The sequence below is a fragment of the Drosophila subpulchrella genome, chromosome 3L (genome assembly GCF_014743375.2).
Source record: "Drosophila subpulchrella strain 33 F10 #4 breed RU33 chromosome 3L, RU_Dsub_v1.1 Primary Assembly, whole genome shotgun sequence".
Lineage (NCBI taxonomy): Eukaryota > Metazoa > Arthropoda > Insecta > Diptera > Drosophilidae > Drosophila > Drosophila subpulchrella.
Window position 1 is genome coordinate 15,169,505 of NC_050612.1, and position 25,770 is coordinate 15,195,274.

General features: G+C 42.5%; 1 protein-coding gene across 2 annotated transcripts in view; it reads left to right on the forward strand.

The window, feature by feature from the left end:
• LOC119554948 (kalirin) overlaps positions 1-25,770 on the forward strand; it is a 43,739-nt gene that overhangs the window by 1,497 nt on the left and 16,472 nt on the right. The window contains exons 3-6 of one of the 2 annotated variants that reach the window (XM_037866058.1): positions 5,285-5,828; positions 6,679-8,781; positions 8,842-10,734; positions 10,854-11,057. In XM_037866058.1, coding sequence (XP_037721986.1) covers positions 5,285-5,828; positions 6,679-8,781; positions 8,842-10,734; positions 10,854-11,057 — 4,744 coding nt within the window. Of the gene's footprint in view, positions 1-5,284; positions 5,829-6,678; positions 8,782-8,841; positions 10,735-10,853; positions 11,058-12,548; positions 12,767-16,707; positions 17,423-25,770 lie in introns of those variants that run through there. The other variant, XM_037866059.1, reaches the window with a different exon arrangement.

Sequence of the window (25,770 nt, forward strand, 5' to 3'; positions counted from 1 at the left end):
AAAGACTTTTTATAGAGGATTTGTTTTCTTTTGAATACATGTTATATAGAATCAGTAAACATTTTACTAATTGGAAGTAATATATTGCGTTGGTCAATATTCGTATTGATCAGACCGAACGGGGATTTAAATATATGTTTTTATCGTCTTTAGTAAGAAGTTAAAAATAAGTAACTGATAAAGAAGAAACAATTAATTGCATTTCCAGTGCGAAATCACTGGAAAGCTTTACTCTTTTTATTACGTTGAATAATCATTAGTCATGATTTCTGATAAATAATTTAATGCACTGATTACGTTATACAGATTAGAATGCAACAGTCATATTTATTGGGTAATAAGTCTAGTGGGTGGTTCGTACTAAAGGAATTATGGGGCAGGCCTAATATCCCAAACTATTTAAGCTATTTCGTAAATTGTAATATGTTGATTTATGACCTTTTTTATTGGTTTGAGTCCATATAATCTGTAGCATATGCATTTAGATTTACATACAGACATTTTTCGTCACGATGGGGATTTATGACCTATAAATAGAACCCAGAAAATTCGTGGAATGCATAATGATTTACCCAAATCATGTGGCACCTAACAAATATGCATATTACTCACTTTATACCATTTTAAAGAGATCAAATTGGCAATTTCTGTGCAAAAAGCTGGCATTTTAATGATCACGCCTTTTAAAAGTTCCATGCTACAAGGCCGGTTAAGGTCAGAGGACGTCTACTTGTAGATGACCTCTGAATTCTCGTTCATTAAAAAGATTCCTCAATCACTAGTGGATGGAACCTTGGCTCCACCATTAGTCTGAAGTTCTTCCCTAGAAGCTGACGCAGATACTTGTATTTCATATTAGATCACGCTTTTCTTTATAGAAACGTCCATCCTGAGTGCAATTAAAGTTTGTGCTTAAATCGTATTGCATGATGGCAAGCTTTAGTTTCAATCTACATGAATTGAAAACGTCAAGTTCCTAGATATTTATATTGCAATGCTGCCTTTGGCGGCACTAGTCAAAATTTCTCCAGCCTCTTGCATTTTGTATTTATTGTACAGGGGTCTCTCGATATTGTAATTTAATTACTTTCCTACTTTATATTAATTGTAATGTATTTATCAAATCTGTATCATATTTTAAATGTTTTTTTTTAAGGGATATTTGTTGTATTTTTTATGACTTTAGTTTGGGAACTGTGTATAATGGCTAACGTTTTAAATAGTTTCTCTGTTAATATATCACATTAAAATATGGATCCGCAGTAGTTAATTCCAGCTATGAGCTTGAAATGGACCCAGTTCAGTTCTGGCTAATCCCAAGACCTCACAGCAGGGGCTCATATAACTGGGGCCCACTGTACCAGCACAATGGCAACCCATTGTGTCAGCTGACGTCGCGACATCGCTGGCTGCGCTTCGTTTGCAATTTCGGTAGAGTCGCGACGTCGTCGCCTCACCCGCACCTATACATCGTATATATATATATATATTCTGAATAGGGGGAGGATGTGGGGAGGGAAGGCGGGGGCGGGGGAAGCAGCTGCTGCAGCTGCAGTGCCACATTCCACTTGATTTTCCTGTTATAGTCGTCCGCCTGCAGTCGCATTTTTATGAATCATCATCGTCAGACGATTGCAAGAACAGCACGCACATTGTTCTTGCCTCGCCCTCTCTTTCTCCCCCCAGTAAACCCCTCTCTTTCACTCCCTGTATGGCCATCTCTTTCACTGCGGGCTGCTGCTGCTGCCGTTGACATTGAATCGCAAGAGGGCGGGTTAAGATGGGTGGCACGGGAGGGTCAGGCCGGGCCAAAAAAGTCATAAGAGTAAACATTTTTAAATAAAAACTAGCAGCAACAAAGGTTGCATAAATCCGTGCGATAAAGAAAGCACCAAGAACCAAGAAGAAACGCAGATACAACCTCGCATACATATGGATATGTATGGACAAAAACCGGAGACCGGCTTCCAAAGACCTTAAGATCCGAGCTCAAAGAATGCGAATATTTTTTGCCGCTGCCCCAAACACTAAAAAAACCACAACAAAAACCAAAATGAGCCATAAAACAAGAAAGAAAGAAAAGAAAGGGTAATTTGGACGAACAGTGGTGCCTCGATAACAATGAACATCGGGTCGAATTAGCTTATATGCTATAAAAGTAAGAGTCAAAAGTCATTATTTGGTTCATTAAATTGAAAAATGATGATGACAAGATGACTGAGGAATTTTCCGAAAAGATTTAATGTGCTTATTAATCAAAAAATATGATGCAAGATTGGAAGCATTGGAAAAATAACAGAGAATTTGTTTTTTTGATTTTTGATTCAGTCTTAGTAAATGTAACATGAGAAATAATTTAGTTAGGATAAAGGTTTCTAATCTTAAAGTTGAAAAATATTAAGAGTTATTATAAAATCATCTATAAGTGAAAAATGGTAAACTGAAACATCTTGGATTTTTAAATTGCTTCAGATAGAGATATCATGATATATCAAAAGAACCCTTAACAGACCGCAACCTATATGATTTACGTGGCTTAAATATTTTAAAGTAAGACTATAAGAACTCATAAATATAAATAGAACAAGAAAGTTAATGGACTTGTAGCCCAGACTAGAGAGTCCCCGCAAACTGCCATCGAGATGGCTGCCAACGGCAACAAACTCGGAATGATAATCAGACCTTCGAGTTGATGATGATGGCGACCCGAGATTGCGACACACGACAAGAGTATCTGATGAAAAATAGTATCTGCCGAAGAAGTAGAAAAGCTGAAAAAAGCAGCTACGGCCGACATTCTCCAATCATCGAGAAACAGGGAGAAACACACGTTCCTCGCTTATTTAGTCATGCTCATTGGCGCAATCATAGGAAGATATTGAGTTGTTTCGGCCAAATTGAAGAGCTCACAAGTTTTCGCCGGCCATGAATCACTGGGAGGCGAATTCCCACGCCGTATCATCCCATTCATTTGCTATCAGCTAACAAGCAAAGCATTGTACTATCAGTGTCCCACATTTCAGCGGATCCCCCGCCCAGAAACGGGGAAAAAATAAATAATGGAGCCATGGCAGACACTTCAGGTTCGGCCGATAAGCAAATCGACGCTGGAGTCCATATTCCAAATATACAAAATGGTACTGGGGTTCCCTTATCTCATCGCCGCCATCCACGGAATTTAAGGTCCGTTCTGGCAGTCTGCCCACTGTGCGCTCTATCGGCTTGGTTTCTATATTCTGGGTTCTTTCGCTGCTTGCTGACTTGGTTTTGATTTTTTCATACTCTATCATAGAGTTTTATATATTAAGACCAGCGCTCATTTTATTATAAATCCTTAATTTATTCAACATAAAATACCTTTATTAACTGATATATTTAATAGGTTTTGGAATAAGTTGATAGGTCATTTTGATATGGTCTGTGTGTCGGCAGAGCTCCAGCAGAGTTTGTGATGTGGTGACCGTCTTGATAGAGTCACTTAAACAAATACTGTTTTATTTACCTTTTTTATTTATTAAACTTGTATGTTTTCAATACTAGACGTTCTCAATATGGTATAATATGGCTGCTTTTCAGGTCATCTAGTTAAACCTAACCATTTTAAGGGTATTTAAGACTTCGTTTTCCATAGTATAATTTCGCTTTTGTTTTGCTTTGCCTTCGTTTATGTTTCGCTTTTGTTTTTGTTTATTTGCTTTGGCGTGAAACACTTTTTGTTTATTTCTGGGCCTGCTCGTTCCTTTGTCTCTCGGTTCCCGAGACTCGGCCAAATTGGCAACTGAAGTCAAGGCGTCTTCTTACTGCTGTCGTCAATGCAAATTCCGTGAATCGAGTGAATCGAGGGAGTTCTCAGCATTTTAGACACGTTCGTTCCCTGAGCTTCCTTTGGGGGTATTTCTACACCCCCGCTCCCTTAAAAAAACCTCGGATTTATGGGTTAAATAAACGATTTTTGATTGGACTTTGTGTTTGGTTTTCTTTTTCGGTCGATTTTGAAATGCCGGCGACACTTTTACCCTCCTGTCGCTCCGTCTCGGCTTAAATTTCGATTTTTAATAGCCCGTTTCGAGGGTTTTATTAGTCATCAAAAAAGTTGCCCATGCCTCTCTTCAGAAAAAATACACCAAATTTCCAGATATGTAGCACGATAAGGAGTTGCGGAAGGGTTTGAGAACTTTTATGGGGGAGTTCAGGCATTGGGAACACCGATGTTCTGGGTTCCCAAAGACTTTCGTGTTGGAGGAAAACCTACTTGAATTTAAAATGCAGTTGAAGAGACGCCTCTTCACTTTCGCATTGTTCTTGGGGGCAAAACCCCTAGAAATGCCCATCAAGCAGCAACCGCACGACATATGTATAAACACGAGAAGATAACGTGGTTAAAACCGGGAACCGAGAACCCAGAACCGGCCGCAATCGGGCCAAGAAATAGCGGCAAAGCAGAGGGAATAATACGAATAATGGGCGGAATCGAAGGAGGCGGAGTTGCGCACACATCAATGAAAGAAATATTTATAGTTAATGGAGCGATTAAAATTCGAAATGGAATGCAAATCAGAGCGTTGGGCGGTCGGGCTGTTGGGGGGGTTGAGGTGTGTAGGAAATTATTAGCTGAAATTGGTGTCAGAGCAATAGAAACCGACCTCAGACCATATAGAAGAAGCCGTGCTCTCATAATTTATGCAGGCGACGTAAACAGAGCGACGAGCCATGAGCGATTCACGACACTCTCACTCACGTACTTCAGGGAAGACGCTGCAGTGGAAAAAATATTGGACACTGTCAGAAAAGAAGTGTCTCAGAAAGTCATCATGTGTAGGAAAATAATATTATTATTATCAATTAACTCTTTATTAAACGCTACATTAGAATTATTTAGTAACATTTTAACACTATAGCTTTACTAGTTCGAGCTCTGTCATGGCTCATTTTTGTGAGACTTGTATATTCACATAAGTCTTGGTAGAAGATTGTATGAAATAGGATACCTTAAAACTCACGAAGATTAGTTAATGATGTATGAACTGAATTCTGTAAAGAGTAAACATAAAAGAAAACATCTAAAATAGTCTAAACCACTTTTAGGAATAAATATAAGCAGACTGTTCTAACTATGCTAGCAAATCATATTTTAGTTTTAAGGGTTTCCTTGAAGTGTTGGATAGTTTTTGTTTAAGACACTCTAAGTAGCAATCGTATTCCCCAGTGTAAACTCCCCGTTTTAAGGTTCTCTTCCGATCGCTCTCTCTAACCGAACACACCTTTCACCTGGCTTATTTTGCAGCGACGCCGCCAAGAACCTCGGATTCACAGTCATCATCGATATGCGAGGCAATGGCAACTGCTCGACCAACGTGAAGACGATATTGAAGGTGCTGCAGGAGCACTTCAGCGCGAATATCCACAACGTGGTGATTATCAAGCCGGACAACTTCTGGCAGAAGCAGCGTGCCTCGATCTCCTCGCACAAGTACAAGTTCGAGACGACGACGGTGTCGATCGAGTCGCTCAACAAGATCGCGGAGAGTCACCAGCTGACCGGGGACTTTGAGGGCCAGCAGCTGTACGACCATCAGCAGTGGACGGACGCCCGGCTGGCCATCGAGGACTTCTTCTGGCAGGCCGGGGACATGGCCGATCGGATCGACGACCTGCAGGAGGACCTCAATCGCAACGACTTCGCCGAGGACGTGCCGCTGGCCAGGCACGCCATCGATCACCACAACGAGATGCGCAAGAAGATCACCAAGCTGCCCATCGAGGACCTCGACATGCAGGGCAAGAAGCTGCTGGCCAAGATCAACGCGATGGCCCCGCCAGGTGGTCAGGTGAGCAGTCGTTTGAAGGGTTCTATTCAAGAAATTGCAGATTATTTTGAGCTTTGAAAGATCACAAACACAGAGTGAAAGTATACTTACAAAAATGTTTAATTTAAACCTCATTCTCCTTAATTAAAAAAGGTCTGTAAATGCAAATATGGATTTATTAAAGCAAATATTTATGGTGTTTCTGTAGGTGATAAATCTCTGAATCGTTAAGATTTAAACAAAGAACTTATTTTTCCTGTTGGATTCTTACGTATATGGTTACGAATAGCATTCTACCGTAAATATAACTTGTAAACAAATAAAAAAATTCGTACAAGATTTTTATTTTAAATACATACATATTTATATGCCCATAATAAACATTTATACGGATAACAGAAGAAGTCAAAAGCCTCTGCTAGCATTCACTTTACTGAATTTTATGCCAAAAAAAGTCTCCATCCCAAAAGTTTCGGACTATTATATGGAAATAGGTTGCTTTGTCTGGCAGCAGGTTAGAAGAGATTTACATTTGCATTTAATACGTTTACTTTTGTTTTATATAAAAAGGTTATTTTTATTGGAACTCGTAAAAATTCAATCCGTCTGAATTATTTATACATTTATTGCGTAACAACAAACAATGTGATCTATTTTCCATTCACAATGATTATAAATATTTAAAAGCTTGCTTTGTATCCATTATTGCAAAAAAGTGTTGCTCTATTTAAAGCCAAACCATCAAAAAAAATAAAAAAACAATTGATAGCCTTTTATACGAAAGGCTTTACCAATTAAAAGCTGCGCTTCATTGAATTTGAATTTTGTTCACCCCTAAAATCACATTTCTAATCGACAATATTTTTTACAGGCCTCGAGCTCTGGAGGTTCGGATATGGACTCGGGCCCCTCCTCCGCCGGACAGCAATCTCAGCCCTCGCAGCAATCTCGTTCGGCGAGCGGCAATCCGGACATGTCGGCCGCCGTGAACAAAGCCCTGCGGCAGATCGACCTCATTCACACCGGCCAGGAGAAGCTGCTGATGCTGTGGCAGCACAAGAAGGTGAAACTAGACCAGTGCTTCCAGTGGCGCCTGTTTGAGCAGGACTGCGAGAAGATGTTCGACTGGATCCTGCACAACCGCGATGTGTTCCAGATGAGCTACGTGGAGATTGGGCACAACTACTCGGTGGCCAAGTCTCTGCAGGATGAGCACCAGAAGTTCGCCGTGGCCTCCATGAATGTGTCGGTGAATATCGATAGGATTCTGGCCGTGGCAGCTCGCTTGATTGAGAGTCAGCACTATGCAGCTCAGCACATTAAAACGCTGGCCCAACGCTTGGACCGAACCTGGAAGGACTTTGCCGCGGGTTTGGATGAGAGAACTGCTGTCCTGCAGTTGAGTGTTCTGTTCCATCACAAGGCTGAACAGTATTGCAACAGCGTGGCCAGTTGGGCAGCCGCTTGTCAGGCCTCCCAACCGCTTCCATCGGACATCCAGAGCTTGGAGACGGCCATCCGGACACACCAATCCCTGTACGAAGCCATGTGCCAGGCCTATACGGAGGTTCACTCCACCAGCAAGAAGCTGCTGTACCAGTTGGACCACTTGGTGCAGGTCTGCAATCAACCTCCGCCGCCCGGTGTCCCGGATCATCGAAAGAACAGCAACGGTGGCAGCTTTAACAAGTACGAGAGACAGAATCCAGCAGCGGATTACAGTGAAGGCGCCAGTCATGTACTGGCTGTAATTCACCAGATACTGGGTCACCATCGCACTCTGGAGGCCAAGTGGCACCAGGAAAGGCTACGATTGCATCAGACCCTAGCTCTAAGACTCTTCCAAGAAGATGTGAAGCAGGTCCTGGATTGGCTGAAAAATCATGGCGAAGTTTTTCTCAGGAAAAATACGGGTATAGGCAGGAACTTCCACAAAGCCAGGGTTTATCAGACCTCGCACGATAACTTTGAGAATGTGGCACAGAACACCTATAGTAACGCCCAAAAGCTTCTGGCAGCCGCGGATGAATTGGCCAGAAGTGGCGAGGCCGATCCCAATGAGATATATTCTGTGGCCAGGGAGTTGGAACTCCAGGTGGGCAGCTTTGCGGAGAGAGTGGAGCAAAGGAGACGCCGCCTGGAGATGGCTGTCATTTTCTACACCCACGAAAAGGACGTGACCGCCTGGATAGATAAACTTCGAACGGATGTGAGCACTGATGAAACGCGTCTCTCGCAGGAGAACCTCGAGGGCATCGAACGCATATTGCAGCAATATCAGAGGGATCAGCAGGAGAGCTCCGTGAATGTTTGCCTTACAACCATCGCCCAGGGCGAAGCTCTGCTGCAGGAAATGCGATCCCTGGAGTATGCCGACAATACGGGTTCTATTGCCGCTCTGGAGGCCACCCTCGAGAAGTTGAGTAAACAGAAGCTGGAGCTAGAGGAGCTCTGGTCCGCTCGCAAGTTCCGCGCCGATCTCATCCTGCGTTTGCGCTACTTCGAGCGGGATGCCATGGAGCTGTCCTCGCAGCTGGAGATCTGGTCTGAGGAGCTCCAGCACGCTGACCTCTCCAGGGACTACCAGAAAGCCGAACAGCTCATTCGCATGCACAACGAATCGGTGACGGACATTCAGAACGCCACCTACGAGGTCCTGCAGCAGGGTCAGGACCTGCTGCAGCTCTTCGAGAACGCTGGCTTCATCTCCATGGCGGATGCCACGCACACGGCTCAGGCTAGGATTGAATATCTGCTGGACTTCTTGCGGGAACGCGAGATCGATCTGGAGGAAATGTCCGAGGCTAAGCGGGCTAAGCTCGAGCAAGCGGTGCAGCTATGTCAATTCCAGAACGATGCCAACCAGGTGATCTCGTGGATCCGCAATGGAGAAGCCATGCTGGTGGCCAGCTTCGTAACACCCAACAGTTTGCAGGAGGCCGAGCAGCTGCGCAAGGGTCATGAGCAGTTCCAGGTTGGAATTCAGTATACAAAGCTATTGCTTCATAATTATTATAAATTTATTTTCCTGCAGATTGCCATCGAGAAGACGCACACTTCGGCGGTGCAGGTTAAGTACCGAGCGGACGCCCTGATCAATGCCAACCACTACGATCCGCAGTCCATCAGGGAAATCAGCGACGATGTGACGAAGAAGTGGCAGCAGTTGGTGACCTACGCGGAAGAGCGTCACAAGCTGGTGACCGCCTCGATAAACTTCTACAAAACAGCCGAGCAGGTGTGCTCGGTTTTGGACAGCTTGGAGCGGGAGTACAAGCGGGAGGATGACTGGTGTGGCGGTGGCGGAGGCAGCGATAAAGCCCAAACCATTGTCCAGCTAATCTCGAAGCATCAGGAGCAGAAGGAGGCTTTCTTGAAGGCCTGTACTTTGGCGCGTCGCACGGCCGAGACTTTCCTGAAGTATGCCAACCGATCGCAGCAGTGCTATCAGTATAAAGGGAACTGTGAAGCCCATGTGAAGAGCAAACTGGACAAGCTGTTGACTCAGGAAAATCAAGTTCTCGACTACTGGACGCTGCGCAAGAAGTCTCTGGATCAGTGTCAGCAGTTTGTTCTCTTTGAGAGGAGTGCCAAACAGGCGATCGAATGGATTCACAACACCGGAGAAGCATACCTCTCCTCGAGATCCAACTTAGTGGGCATAAGCAAAGAGGAAACGGAGGGATTGCTCAAAGAGCACAATGAATTCCGAAGCACGGCAAAAGAAACGCGTGAAAGGGTTAAGCTTCTGATCCAACTAGCCGATAGTTTGGTGGAAAAGGGTCATGCCCATGCCAGCGATATCAAGCAATGGGTGGCGTCGGTGGATCAGCGGTACAAAGATTTCAGCAACCGCATGGACAGCTACTGCGAGCAGTTGGAGAAATCTCTGGGCATGTCCCAGCAGCAGTTACTTTTAGGATCCGATGGAAACAGCTCGATTAGTTCCTCCTCCGGGGTGAGCAGTGGGGATCGTCATTCGGATCCCACGCTGGAAGCCAAGCTAAACAGCAGCAACAAGGAGAATAAGGAGATCAACGAGGAGAAGCGCAAGTCGGCGAGAAGGAAAGAGTTCATCATGGCGGAACTTATGCAAACAGAGAGGGCCTACGTCAACGATCTGGCCACTTGCATCAAGTGTTTCCTGGAGGAATTCAGAGCTGGGAGAAATGTACCCCCGGCACTTATTGGACAAGAAGATGTGATATTCGGCAATATCAGGGAAATACACCACTTCCATCAGAAGATTTTCCTGCGAGAGCTGGAGAAATACGAAACCATGCCGGAGGATGTGGGTCATTGCTTTGTGACCTGGGCCTCCAAGTTCGACATGTACGTGCACTACTGCAAGAACAAGCCCACATCGAATAATCTGCTAGTCCAGCACGGCGGCAGCTTCTTTGAGGAGCTGCAGCGGCGCCTGGAGGTGGACCATCCCCTGCCCGCCTATCTCATCAAACCCGTGCAGAGGATCACCAAATACCAGCTGTTACTTAAGGATCTCCTGTCCTGCTGCGAGGAGAGCCACGGCGAAATCAAAGAGGGACTCGAGGTGATGCTTAATGTCCCCAAGAAAGCCAATGATGCCATGCATCTTTCGCTGCTGGAAAACTGTGATGTATCCGTAGACAAACTGGGTGAAGTTGTGCTGCAGGACGCCTTCCAAGCCTGGGACACCAAGCAAATTATCCGAAAGGGCAGGGAGCGACGTGTATTCTTGTTCGAATTGTATCTCCTGTTCGCCAAGGAGGTCAAGGAGTCTAGCGTAGTCAAGTATCAGTTTAAGAGCAAGCTCATGACCACCGACATGGGCATCACGGAGCACATCGAAGGGGATGAGACCAAGTTCGCAGTGTGGACAGGTCGTTCCCCCATGCTCTCGGATTGCAGGATCGTTTTGAAGGCAACGAGCTTGGAAACCAAGCAGGTTTGTGCTTTGATATATATTTTTAAGAGTCTTGGATATATTATTTATGTTTCTTACCTTTCTAAAAATAAATTTCTGATTTTATTGATATTTGTATTAATTTTTACCTTATCTTTCAGATTTGGGTGAAGAAACTGCGTGAAGTGATGCAGGAGACGTGCTTCTCGGGCACCTCATTAACCCTGCCCAAGTCGCCAGCCAAACACTCGGGCTCCTCGCAGAGATCCTCACGGGATTTGGATGAACAGCTCACGGAGAACGATCATGATCGCTGCTCTCTGGCTAGTTTCGGATCGGGTAATACCACAGATAGTGATAATAAGGTAAGTTTCTTTTATAACATTTATAATGGACTGCGTATATAAAAAATATTTTAGGGTTTTATTTAAACAAATTGGCAAATTTATACAATTTTGACTCTATAAATTGAGAATAACCATTATTTGGAGTGCTCCCATTATTCTGGTTGTTCATTCTTCTCAGTGAGTTTTCCCCCTATTTTCCAAGTAGCTTAAAGCTCCCAAAACAGCTTTCCCTTCGGTCCTACCTCACAGTTAAACAGCGTGCACCTCATCATCCCCATCCAATGTATCCAACTCTCCCCAGAATCGCGGATTCTGTTGCCATTTGCCAGCTGAACTAGTTTTCCCACTCGCCAGGACTCGGATCCGTTCGGTTCGGAGTCCTGCAACTTGTTTAAAATTCATAGCAGGGCTTAATGAGATTTTCCTCGCTGGTGCGTGGAACTCTTCGAGTTCCAAGTTCCCACTTCCCAGCGGCAGTCTGTATCTTGTAGGTCGAGTGTGTGCCGGATTATATATGACTGCTTTTAGCGCTGTTTCGTTACATTTGCTTAATGTAAATTTTATGTGACACTTCTTTATAGTTAGGTCTGTCGTCTGGCCGCGTCTTCCAACTGTCAACGGGCGCACTTTCTTCATTCCCAACCAGATTTCGCCACTAAAGCTAAGGAGCGCGGATTTCGAGCGGTTTTACGACCGACATTACCGTTTGTCCTATGTGTAGGAGGTTGCTGAGGCTAAGGGTTTCACTTTGTGCTAGTTTTATGTTCGCCTTCAGGATCTTTTCAGCACCCAACATCTATTTCCAGAGTTTATTTCTTCCTAATTGTATTTTACGGTTGCCATATGATGGTACTAATCTGGAGATGGTCAAAATAATAAATACTAAAAACGAAATGAAGCATTTTGTTACTAAGTTTTAGGCCTGACCCTAATAATATGATAACAAACTATTGGAACAAAGCATTTCTTTGAATATTACTTCGAATATTTATAGTATTTTTCCAAACTCCCCTTATTTTTACCTTTCTTAGTAAAAAGCTTGACTCAGGCTATATAAATAAAAGGGTATAAATGATGTTCTTTGTTGTGATATGACATTATTTTTATTTTCATTATTTTCCTTAAATGTTTTCTGACCTTATATTATTTTTATAAATAATATTTTGAAAATTTAAAAAAATATTCTTCCATTTTTTTAATACAAAGGTAATCATTGTTATAGGGAAATCGAAATTCCCGCCCATTTGAAAACGCAAAGAGCCCAACAATAACAAACTGCGAGAGTGAAAGCTCTCGGGGCAGAAGCGCTCTCTGAGTTTCCGTGGAAAGCTTTTCGGTTTTCTTTTCGCCAATTTGAACCCCCCTTGCGGGTAGTGGGTTAAGGCAATTGCCATTGCGAATGTTTTCGGTGCGTTCGTAGCTGCGTGAGCTCGTGGACTCACATGCGGATTCGTTGGACTCGTGAATTCGTGTGGGGCAGCTGCTCCAGTTGCTCCGCAGAGTTTCAGCCAAGAGGTTCGTTCGCTCACCGCCGGGTCGCTCGGGTTTTCCTCAGTTTTCCTCTCGGATTTTCCACCGCCTGCTGCCTGCAGATGCGCGCCGCCCGGCCAAAAACGCCAATCGCAGCAGCAGCAGCCTCTTCTCTGAAACTCTGAAACTGCACTTACATTCTCCTTTTCTTTGAGTGAACCGACTGCAGAGGAGCCATAGCGCAACATCCATAAATTGTATGAAGAAAAGCAGCCACCTTTTCGCGTCAAGTGATTGAAAATCGCCCATAATCACAGTGATAAGAACAACCGTGATAGCACCGCACTATAAAGATAAAGATTCTCAACCACAAGCTCCCCTTCAAAAATAAAAGAAAGTCAGCTGCCCGCGCATTAGCAAACAATAATACCCGCAAATGCCCCAAAAAATTAAACAATGCTTAATATAGAAGATTACATAAATGACAGCCCCTTGTTTGGGCCTAAACTGTCCCCAAAAAAAATTGTTGTAAACAAAGACCTGGCTTATATAAATAACTAGAAACAAAAAGTGAAACAACAATCCGAGTAATGCAAATAAATATGATAAAAAGCTGTTTCTGCTGCCGAAAACTACACGAGCAAGGGGGCTGGAACCCTTTTTAGCATTTTTGCGAGGGCAAAATACAAAAAATAAGCTGAGGATGAAAATGTCTGCAGCAGCCGCAGGCGAAAATCCCACCATCCCACCCCCATTTCCGCTGCCACTGCCTTTGACCTTTTTCACGCCTTTAGTCACTTGAGTAGCAGTTTCATTCCCCCCATTTTTAAACGTTTCGTTGCCCCCAAAAAAGCCCCTCGAGTACTGCTGTCAACTGCGAAGCGATCGCACCGTATCATGAGCAGAATATCTTGAGTTGTTTAAAAATCGGTAGCACTCTGAAAAGTCATTTTTTAGTGGTAAAAATTTGTATCAACCTTAATAATAATAGTGTACTTATTTCTTGTGGGGAAAACTTTATAGTTGTGTATACTATTATTAAATTTATTATCTTTCTTGTCAGTTTTTTTTACCATTTTAAATATTTACTTATCAGTCTGTCAGCCTATCAAAAAACATAAATTCTTATGTTGTTGACCTTCATAGACATTTTTTGACTGTGGTATAGCTTTTAACACCCTTAATAATATATTTAAAGTTGGACCTTCTTTGTTTGGCTCCCCTTCTTTTTGTCACGCGCTTTGTGTGTAGAAATTTCATTTTTAAGAGATTCCATCTAGGTTGGTTTTTTTTGTTCCTTTCCAATTCCCTAACCACATTTTTTAAAAAGGGTATTTGACGGTAAGCGCCAACCCATGCTTTGTTCTTGCAATGCTCGACTCACCCTAGTTGGGGCCATTAATTTCACGCTTATCTATTGCATTTTAATATTTATTTCAACGCGATAGGGTTGCGGCACCGCTGTTTGGCTAATGCGGTTTCTCCCCGTGTGTTGTGGGTTTTACTTTGTATTTTGTACTTTTTCAGTTGCGACTGATGTAGACACGACATGTTTTGGTCATTATAATTATCGAGTCGATGCATTGCAATTTAATTTGAGTGCCAGTTGGTTGGACTGCAAACAGGGGGAGCGAGTGCAATGTCCAACCCCGTGCCCTTTCCAATGTGTATCCATCAGTTGTCACCGGCGGTATTCCTTGTTTTCCTAGTTTTTCGCCCCCTCTAACCATTTGACCATTTCCATAATGGACCCAACCCAACCCAGCGGAACCCAACCCTTTGCCAAGGGCCAGTTTGGCCTAATCTAATCCAATTTGCAGCCGGAAGCAATTAAAACAGCATACGAACTGCACAAACATTAGCAACTGTGGTCGATCAAAACCGCTTAGTTGGCCCAACAAAACCGAACAAAGGAAAAACATTTGCAATGCAGTTGGATGCTTTTCCATTTAGAGTTTTCCCCACATTTTTTTGCCATAAGAACCAAACTTTTTTGTTTGTTAGCAGCCAGGAATAAATCTGATTTTGGTTTTTAAGCCTTTAGTTAAGTATCCTTTTTAAAAGGATTGGAACTAACTTATTATTTTCAAACTTCAGTTCAAACTTCACTTTTTTACTTGTTAAAAAGGGGTATTATTATATTCATAGCATCGAGGGTGTAAGCACAAGTTACCAAGACGAGATTAAATTAATTTAGTTTTAAATCCAAGCGTTGCTCTAACAACACAAAATCACTCACTCTTCCCCCATTTTTCCCTCCGTGTGCATTCATTTGCAAAAATTGAATTAGGTTGGCTTTTTGAGTGAATGAAATGAAAGTATTGGGTCAAAATGGGGGAGGCAGGGGAAGAAAATGGGAAATATTTCTGGCACTTTGTCAACGCCACAAAATGTCAACGAGTCCTTACAGTGGGTGTGAATACACAGACCCTCCTCCGCCAAAGAAAACTTTTAATGTTTTTAAAGAGCGAAAAACCGAACCAGCAGCATCTGGCCTAAAGTGATGGGAATGCCACTTAGCCAGCAGCTGTTTGTGAAAAAAACCCTCGAATTTCCTCGAACGTATGCAAATTTTCACGGGCAGCTCATGCCGAACATTCGTAAATACCCTTACCTTTGCGGTTTAATGTTCCATACCAAAGCCAATAAAAATATCTGAATAAGTTGAGCAAATCAAAGTATTTTGTTATTGAGCCAAAAGAGAAATTCTTATTGGGGACTCAACTGGAAAGTCTTATATTTATGGGATTTGGGTGCCAAAAAAATTTTAGAATATAAAGTATTGAAAGTGTGGATTGAAAACCAAATAGCTTTCTATTATATATATTTTTTTTATCTCTTACCAAAAAATAAAGTTCTTTTTAAAATGTTACAAATCTCTATTTGGTTATTGAGCCAAAACAGAAATTCTTTTTGGGGACTGGAAAGTTTAAAATGTAAAGGATTTTGGTAGCAAAAATATTGTTGATATCTTTAAACAGAAATGTTTGGTCAAATAGCTTACTATTAAGTATTTATTTTATTATTAACCAGAAAATATGGATTTTTTAAATGTAAGAAATACCAAGTTTCCAATTAGAAAGGGTCTCCGATTCACGATTCACTGGCGGTTTTTTTTTCTCCCTTCTCTCGCCAGCAATTTTCGCAAATTGTCTTTCCCTAAACTATTGTAGAGGCAAGGACTGCGATGGCAAAATTGCGAGAAAAGCAAACAGAATCGGGGAAAACGCAGTCATAATTGCTCGGCCGCGATTCCGAGATCGGCCGACCGGGTGGAGTGGCAGTCGCTATGGCGCACCTGCCACATCTTCCGAATCTGGGGAATTCTGTTTCGGTTTTCGGAAACACGCGCTAAACGCCTGGCAACGTCCGTCGAGCAACAAACAGAAATGTGTAAAAATAACAAACCCATGTGCATAGATATAGGCTTAGATATATATACGGACATATAGTTCGGGGTAAACAAACGTGCGCTAAGAAAATTCAAGATAAATTATTCGTAGTTTTGGCGAGGGCAGCTCTTTATCTATGCAAATAAAATAAATAAAATATATATGTGTGTATAACTAAACAGCGAAATCAAAACAGAAGCGGGAGAAGTGGTTCACATTTGAGAAAAGTGGCGGTGGAACGATGCTCCATGACAAGACAAGGGCAAAGTCTTAAATTTACTCAATTCAGTTTAGTTCAAAAACAACAATCAACAAAATATAATAATAATATAATCATAATCCTTAATTTCAAGTCAAAGAAAAACCATCCCTAAAACAAACGAAATACAGCACTGAAATAAAACTATCAAATCATCAACAAATAATTCAACTTTGATAATTATCAATTATATTTTTTGTTTGCTTACCTAAGTACGGTTTAATCTCTTTAAAAAACACTCAATCAAATTAAAGTCATAATTAAATGCAGCACAGCCTGCGCAAACATGGCCATTAATTAAAATGCAAAGTGCAGGCTGTGAGCTTAAAATTGATCATACGCCGTGTTGCACTAATTGAAAGTCAAAGACAGCGAAAACCGAGACCACAGCAAAACTGTCACCGCCACAAGTGAAATCCATATAGATACACAGTTCATGTGAGTGTGTGCGAGCATCCTGCAGGATGTAAAATCCAACCAGGCAGCCTCGCGCACACACACACACTCGTTCTTTCGCTGGAAAATAAAAATAAAACATTTCGTCTAGGAGTCGGAGAACTTTATCGATTTGCGGCTGGCTGCTAACAAAAGTCCCGAATTTGTTTTAAAAATAACAGAGCCCACCGCCCCGCTTTTTTCATTGGACTGTAATTTAACCGAAAAATGAGAGTGATTGTGTAGAAAACGCGGGGAAACAAGGAAGAAGGAGATTACAAAGAAGCCAAGGAATCATGAAGAGTGTTAAGAAGTTTCTCAATGAGCGGATGAACAGCGTGGACTCCGCCGATGGCGTTGGCGGCGGCGGGAAGAAGAGCTCGCTGGAGCGGCTCAAGTGCGGCGAGGATAAGGATACTCCGACCAAGGGCTACGTCTCCCTGCCCAACACTCCGCTGCCCATGAGTGCCCCCATCGCCATGGGCGATCCCTCGCCATCGCCGTCCATAGCGGACTCTGCTCAAAACACTCCACTCTGCACGCTGCAGGAGGACGACTCTACTTCCCCACCGCCGGCCGGATCCGGAAAGAACGGCCACACTCAGCCGGAGCAGTCGCCCTTTACCTTTCCCGCTGTGGCCAGCACCTCCTCCAGTGATCCCGCCCCCAATCCAGCTCCTGTTCAGCGCAAAAGTCGCCGTAAGATCTCGCTGCCCTGGTTCCGGCAGTCCAGTGTCACGGGCCATGGAGTCCTGGCCCGACAACACACCATCGATACGCCCAGCTCATTCCGATTCTTTCGACAACCCAGCAGCAGTGGTCTCAAGGTAAAAATAAAAGAACTGAGCAACCAAAGGTTGTCATTCATAATGCGGATATAATATAAGTATATTGTGTTCAATCAACCAGGCTAAAATTGGTTTAAATTTTTTTAGTGTGACCTTACGAACTGCAGCACAAAGGGGTCTTATAACCCCAAGCCAAGTGTTACCATGCTTATGATAATTAAGGCAAAATAAGAGGTTTTTTAAATTATCAAAATTATTATTCAAAAGAGGGAGAGCTCAGTTTGGATTTTATTGTTTCAAGACATTTCTCCTGGTGATTTTAAGAAATCATTTCTGACAGCATGGTCATTTTTCTCAATGCTTATCCTCTGATAAGGGTTAGACTGATGCCACGCTCGGACTGACGGGTTTTCAAATATTAATGCTAAACATGGCAGCGATTGCCTTGACCTTATCGGAAACTTACTTGCCCAGCTTATCTTTTATTTAGCTGTGGCAAAAGTTTACCACCCCGCCTCCTTCGCGACCCAAAGTGCAAAGGTCACCAGCTTGCGGCATGGATTTCCTTGTGGACGAGATATCCTTGGCTCAACGGCCCCAACCTCCCACTACAAATCATGGGACAGTTTACACAGTGACTGGGGTTTGATAAGTGCGCCGTGACTTGACCTGCAATTTATGTTGCTCAAAGTTATTCTTTCTGAAAATAAAATCACCAAGGAACATGTTTTGCTTGGAATAGAAATAAACATGTTTGAACTAAAAATAAATCCAAAATAAAGTAAAGTTGTTTCATACAGTTAAAGCGGATTTCTAGGGTAGATAACTTTAACATGGCTCAAGGATAGTTATGCTAATATAAGCAATATCCCTGAATCTTGTTTAAGATTACCACTATCCCATTTCTATTTACAGTTTCTGTCTTCGGCTAGGGGTCCTTGACTTTTTGTGTGTTTTGCTATTTATTTTGATAAGTTGTGTAAGTGCCAGCGTTGCCTGTAAACTGGTTGTTGACCCAAGCAGACAGCAGCGACGCCGTTTAATAAGCCCATTAATCATACGCAGTGTGGCGCGCTAATTTATTTGTTCGCTACTCACCATTGTCACTGCTTCAATTACCGCCCCCGCTTCCCTGTGGCCATTTCCCAACTAGTTCTTTCCTTTTTGCCCACATCACATAATGTATTTATCACTTCATCAGGCCACGAAAGCCTTATCATCATCGTTGTCTCCCCTGTTTTATTCCCAGCTTCCCCCTTAAGCTTTCTGTGCTGCATTGTGTCGTGTGCTGACCTTGCCCCTGCCCCCATTTGCTTTGCTCCCCTGACTTCTTTTGTCAGTTTCGGGGTTTGAGTGATGTATCCGAGAAGCAGACAGCTTCCTGGTCTCCTCATAATCGCATTGCCCTTTCTACTCAATTTACTTGATGCTGATGCTGTCGGCCTTTCATAAATTTCTGCTTCATTTAAGTTTTCCTGTCGTCGTGAGAGTTCATTTAAGAGCGATGAGGAATATATTTTACACGTAAAAATATCTTCTTCGTAAATTAGGAATATGTGTTTAAGATCTATCAGCTATTTTTAAAGGGTAGTGTGACCTTGCACATTAAATACAAGTCAAATTTAGTTACAATTTTTCTAGAAGTGCACATGCTGTAAGCTGCAAGATTTTAATTTGGTGTCACGAAAATATTTATGCGCTCGTTGAATATTTCCCAGGCAAATTTGTTCGTTGTGCGGGGCGTAAACTTTAGAGCGCCATCTCCGTGCGAGCAGCCATTGAAAGTTGCCCAGTTGCAAGGCGCATTCCACGGGGCGTATACTTTATGCATTTTGTTATGGCATACTTTCGAGCGCACTCGCAAAATAAATCGCAGGCAGCGAAGTGAAGCAGTTTTCCAGTTTCCCCCCAATTTTCTCAGCTGGCGCGTTGAAAAGGAAATTTGCTGCCACACGAAAATGTGTCTCATGATTCTGCTGCTGCTGTCAGCTGCAGTTGGCGTACATCGTCAAGCACTCCTTCAGCTGGGTTTCTTTTATTTTCCTAGTATTTTTCCTATTTTCAAAAGCCCCAAGAAATGCTGGCACTCTAACAATGGAAAATGTATTTTGTAGTCGGATGAGAAAACGTTGAGCAGACCAAAACCGTTGAAAAGACTTGCAGTTGAGGGTATGTACAAAACATGCAGGCAAACAAAGTGCGGAAAATGTAGAACAATTTTAATAAATCTCATCATTCTGCAAACTTGAGGACAAAGTTACCTTCGGACAGCAACTACTTTCGCTCCTCAAGAACATGGCAAACAGACAAAGCCAGGAAGCTCTGTTCTGTGGCCCCTTGTCGTTGTTTCCTCAATGGCAGCACACTGATATGCAAATTGCGATGGAAATCCAGCTAAAAAAGGTAGAAATGGTAGAGAAAAATAGCAGACAAGGCATTGAGAAGCTGCTAGAGGGCAGAAGGCCAAACAAATTTGTAACTAAATTGTCATCAGAAGTATGCTATGACAGCAGAACTCGAGATGTGGGCTGCAGGACCACAAGATACTTGATTCTTGACATTGGGAGCTCAGAGTAAATACAACAGGAAAGCGTTTAAAGAGGATACTTTTCCAAGAGTGTAGATTTAATCCACATAAGCATTTATAGAAAATCCTGCTGATAAACCAATTTCATTGAAACGGTTTAAATAAAAATCAAATCTTTCCCATATTCAGGGAATTCAAAGTGCCAATAAATCAATGTTCACAAAAATATGCATAAATTCTCGCAATTCAGATTCGAATGTAAAATAACAAACAAAACTCCCGATTTCAGAGAATTGAAAAGGCAAATGTATCTGTTTTGTGCTCGAATGGGCATAAATTACAACAAAAAATCAAATTCGTGTCACAGACATAGAATTATGAATATTAAATACAAAGACTTAAAAAGCTCAATCAAATGTCAATTTTAAAGGGAAAGGCTTTAAAAACGGAAACCCCTAAAAATGGCATTGTTTGACAAGCGATCAAATGAAATCCAATCAATTTCTTAAATCAGACTATTGTAAGGGGAGAACGAAAGATTTAATCGATTTTAATGCTTTCTGTTTTATTTGAGATCCCGATGTGGTAGGTCGTAATCCCAATAAGGCTTACTGCACATGCCACTAGAAAGGCCATCAGAATCCGATGCTTTAGGCTTGTTTTTCCCCACTTTTCTTTTGGTACAACGCCTCGCATTTTCGGCCATAAAATCAATGGCAAATGCTGTGACACGCCCACCGATAGACATCGTATTTTTTTAAAAACCAAAAGCCTCCTCTCGCACAATTGCTCCCCATGGAGGCGGGAAAGTGGGAAAAGTCGGGGGAGTTTGTCCATGTCCCATCTGTCATCTGCAGTTCCCGCTGGCAATCCAATCCAACGGACATGAGCGAGTCTCTGCCGGCCACAAATTGCCGATGTCCTGGCTCTTGTTGTCCCCCAAAAGTTGGTGCCCCTTTCCCCCGACTGATTGCTTTCTGGGTTTTCGAGAGGGGATCCGTTAGGGGGGGTCTTGACATGGGGCCAACTCTTTTAAAATCCCAAACAGCAATTGGGCTGGTCAAGGCTGAAGGCCTCGAAGTCCGAGGCTTCCGGCAGTCGGTTGTTGGTTGTTGGTTTTTGGCTTTGTTTGCCTGCTGTTCGCACCAAATTTCTGGTCCTTGTGGCATGGGAATCGAGAACAACGGGTTGATTTGTCCAGAAGGAGAGAAAATCCCAATGCTGCATTCAGGCTCCTGCCAGAGTTCATTAATGACTGTGTTCATCAGTCATTAAGTGTCCTTTGACTTTTTGGTTTTATACATACAGACAAAAATACACTAAGCAACTTCTTAAAATCATCTCCTAAGGCTAGAAAATAAAATCAATAAATAAACTAATCTCTCACACAAAACACATTAAAATTCTGTTAGCTTTGAATAATGTGCGTTGTGATAATTTTAATTCTCATTATCAAACTAATATTTCACTGATTGCCGATTACGTTTGCATTTATCAATTTAATGTATATATAGAATAATGTCTATCAATAGATAATTGAATAGGTGCAAAATAGGTACGCCTCATAACGAACGACTTAAGTGTTTGCCCTGAAACTTTGTAAATCAATTAAAATCTTAGGCAGCTATCAACTAAGTTTCTTCGCATTTGATGCAAGGCGTGCTTAACTTTTCCCTGCGCTGGACTCCCTTATCGATCATGTCGTAGTTGCACGTAATTGATTTAGAATATTATTCGATTTGCGCTGTAAATGACTTTCATTCAGCACTTACACCCACTAGGAGGCCACACCTCCACTGCCATCTCCACCCAAAACCCATGAGGCACATTAGCAGGCGGACCAGACAATGGGCCTATCGATGGGTGGATGTGGATGTGGATTGGAGAGAAATGTGGTTGCTTTTGGTGTTAACATGTTGTCGTGCAATTACTAGACCGCAGAGCGATAGCTACAGAGAGAGAAAAATGTATTTGCTATGATAATGCTTAAAATAATATAAAAGGCAGGATAAGTTTTTAAATTTGTATTAAAAGGTGGTTAAAAGTATTATATAAAAAAGAAGTAAGTTTTTGAGAACAAATTCATACATATTTGAAATGGTAACAAAATTTGTGGCATTCTTTGAGGCACTTTTATAAATGATTTCAAAACCTTCACTTTTTCCAAGGAGTCTTTTAAACCATCTTTTTTTTCTGTACACTGCTCCTCATCCTCCCCAATAGAAGCCACCTCCTTTCCCCTGCTCCTGTTTTGTTTGCCATCTTGTCGACTGGATGTTTGCCACAACGTAATTGATGTCGGGACCCGGGAACGACCTCTGACCCCTGCTGCACCTGCTGGCGAACCCACTGTGCAAGTTAATTGAATAATAGACGTTTATGTTTTATGTACCCCAGAAAACACAGCCAGTTTGCGGCTATCTATAAGTACACACATTTATTTTCACACAAATGTGTATAGTATATATGTATATATATCCGAGGGTCTCTGCCTTTCCATATTTTTGTATGTGCGCTGGCATATCTGTGTGATTTATGGCGCCCATGAGGGCATTTAGGCGAACAAATTCCAGCAAAGCAACAACTGGCATACAAAATCTGTCTAAAATGTCTTTCTTCCACTCAATATCTCACTTCAAATCGAATGGATCGAAGGGGGAAGTTCTCTTCGCCCGCTGCAAGCATCTTACTGATTTTTTTTCAGTTTAGAGCTTTATTTGATAAATGCCTTAAAAATTGATTCCACTTGGAAAAAAACTGTATAGAACGTTTTGATGCTACTTAATTCTTCAAGGCGTTGACCTTTTCTTCAATCCTGCCCAGAAAACCAAAGCACTGACTCAGTAATGCATACGATACAGATATCCTCTACTTAAACATTCAATGTTCAATTGTTCCAGACGAGAGTTTTCAACGAACTGAATTTCTGGATAAGATTGGCTTAAGCAAATGAAGCTGACACGCATTCACCATACAATCTTTCGAGGATTGGGTGGCTCATTTGCTTTTATTTTAGGTCCATTATATTAAAGTGATGACATTATTAAGCATCCGTTTGTGTGAACTTAGCTTAAAAATAAAAGAAGCCGAATTTTATAACCTAATCGGCTTTGGGGAACCATATTTTCTCAGTGCAGAGAACAGCTTGCTGGCCCATTATTCCAATCAGTTAAATGATGTTTGTAATTTCACTTGACAACCCTGACGTTTGCTTTTATGAGCCTTTCCTCCGAGTCCCCGCCGTAACCTAAACATATTTTTTAATGACTTAACAATTGATGGCTTTTTGGGTCGTCGTCGCAGCAATTGCGTTTTTACGATGCCTCTCGAAAGGCGGGGTAGACATGAGCTTGCGTTCCCGACATGTCGGAAAAGCTACACCAACGCCCTTAATCCAGGGAAAAACGAGCAAGGAAGCCCATCAATAATAACGTTACATTTTGCCAAATCGCTTTACAATTTGCCCAACAGAGAGAAGAAAGGAACAGAAAGGCGCACATTTTCCGGCTGAGCCTTTCCGTTTTTGCGAGTCTGTTTTCCGACTCTGAGCTATTATTGTTATCAGCATGTAATCAGCAGCGAGAGCAGGAAAATTCCCTGGGTAAGTTTGCCCTCGAAATGCGAGTGTCGACTGCAAAATGTCCTGGCTGTCAGCGAAATTCGTCCTTGGACTTTCTCCCAGGACTTGAATCTGCAAAGTTTCCCTCAATTTCGGCTGCATTCGAGGCTTGGTTTTCCCATTTTGTTTGCTTTCCCCTTTTCAACTATGCAAATCCGCCTTGAAAGTCTTCTATTGCCCATGGAAAATAGATGAGGTTTGCGACTGCCAATTTATGGTCCACGATTGCTTTAACATTTGAGTTCTCAGGTTCTTTTTTTTTCCTGAAGAGGGAATTCTAAATTTAGTTGGTAGCCTTGCTATCCGCTATTAAGTATGCAAATGCGCAAAGGAAACTGTACGCCTTGTTAATTATTTTTATGCAAAAACGAAGGCGGCGGTAAAGACGAAACCCAACAAGGCAGCGCTGATTGCATTTTGCAGCTGGAAAAACTCGTGCGATTTTCCTCTCCGTTTGCTCGATTTTCCCTTTGCCTCACTCTGGCCGGACCATCCCATCATTATTTTAATGAAAGACTCGGTCAGAAGGCGAAACAAAAGCGAACATGAACTTAATTTGTAGCTACAATAAAATGGGAAACTCGGTAGGAGAAAGCCGAGTTCATTTTCGGTGAAAGTTGAGACGGAATAGAGCTGCGCTCAGTCGGTTTAAAATGGTAGCATTAAAGAGCTTCTCTAGTTCAGTTGGTCTTCCTGATTCCTGGCAGCTGCTTTCACTTTTCCCCCGCCCATCCACAGGCTTCAGGAAAATGAGGGGGAAAATTCTGCCTGATGGCAGCTTATTAGTGGGATTGTGGGTGTGAGTGAATGTGCGTGACGGCTGCAATTTGCAGTCTACAATGTTGATGATGATGACGATGACGACGGCAGAGATGAGTCTCACATTGCGTATACGCCACCGCTTGCAGCACAACTTTTGACTGCAGCATAAAAAGCAAACGACATACTCAAAGTCAGCTTGAAAACATTTGCCTCTGATTTGATTTGTTTTTCTTTATTTTCGGCCGCCAATCAATTTTCATTGAGGCTGAGTGGCAATTCAAGAGCCTCGGATAAATAAAAATAAAAAAAAAATTTAGCCTTCAGCCACGCCCCCCAAGGAACTACGCCCCTTGTCTTGGGAGAACTGTTGTCCAAAAACTTTTTCAAACTTTGCCTCGAAAACTTTTCAACTAATTGCATTACAAGCGGAAACGTGCATACATACGAATACACACTAATACAAACGCCTCCTTACCGCACGAATACATACACACCGCCCGCACTAATACTCGCACACAGGAGCGCGGCACGTTTCCGTGTCAGTGCTGCTTAATTAACACAGCGAACTGGCTGGGGATCCTAAAAGGAAACTGAGTCACTGTGTGTGTGTGCCGGTGCACTGTAAATATAGTTTTACCAGTTTGCTTGTACTAAAGTAGCTTCATCTGGTCTTAATCTAGTTGTATCTAAACCAGTGGTCGGCACACACATACCATCACAGATTGCCTTGCATTAGTGTAAGTGTAAAAAACACGAAGTTGGCGCGCAGCGCTCTGACGCCTGACGTTTCTCTGTTTTGCACTGAAATTCTCTGCCGCAGAAGCAAAAAAACACGCCGAAGCTGAGAAAAAAAAGACCCGAAGACTCATGCCGAAGTCAAACGCACATCTACGTTATACGTGAGCGAGCAGAGGATGGGCAGAACACTATCCTATGCTCACTAGATAGGCCGCTGCCGACCACTGATCTAAACCAATGAGACATTGAAAGGAGTCACTTATAGTAGGTAATATTTCTTCTCTATTCTATAGGTATCATACATTTTTAAGATACCAACGATACCTGACGAACTCAGCACATGTATTTAAAATTGTATCTTAGTACGCATCTTCGAATTATTACCTAATTTCGGTTTTTGATTTTAGATTTATAAGTTAAACGGTTTTCGCGTAGTACTGGTCCTCCAATAAAAAGTTTTCAATTCAATAAAATGTATATGGTGCGGATGCATGATTTCTAAAATGAATGATGATATTTGTAACATTGATTTCTTCCAGTGTATAAAATGAACAGCTCTTTCCTCACACACACAGGGGCTAAAGGCAGTGAGGCGAGCATAATAAACTAAGCTCTCCGCCGCTGCTCTTGCTCCTGTCCGCTGATGAAGTTGATTTAATTGCGCTTATGAGCGCCAGCCCCCTCCCGATGCCCTCCCCCCTGTTTGCCATTTGCCATTTCCCATTTTCCACACCCACCGCC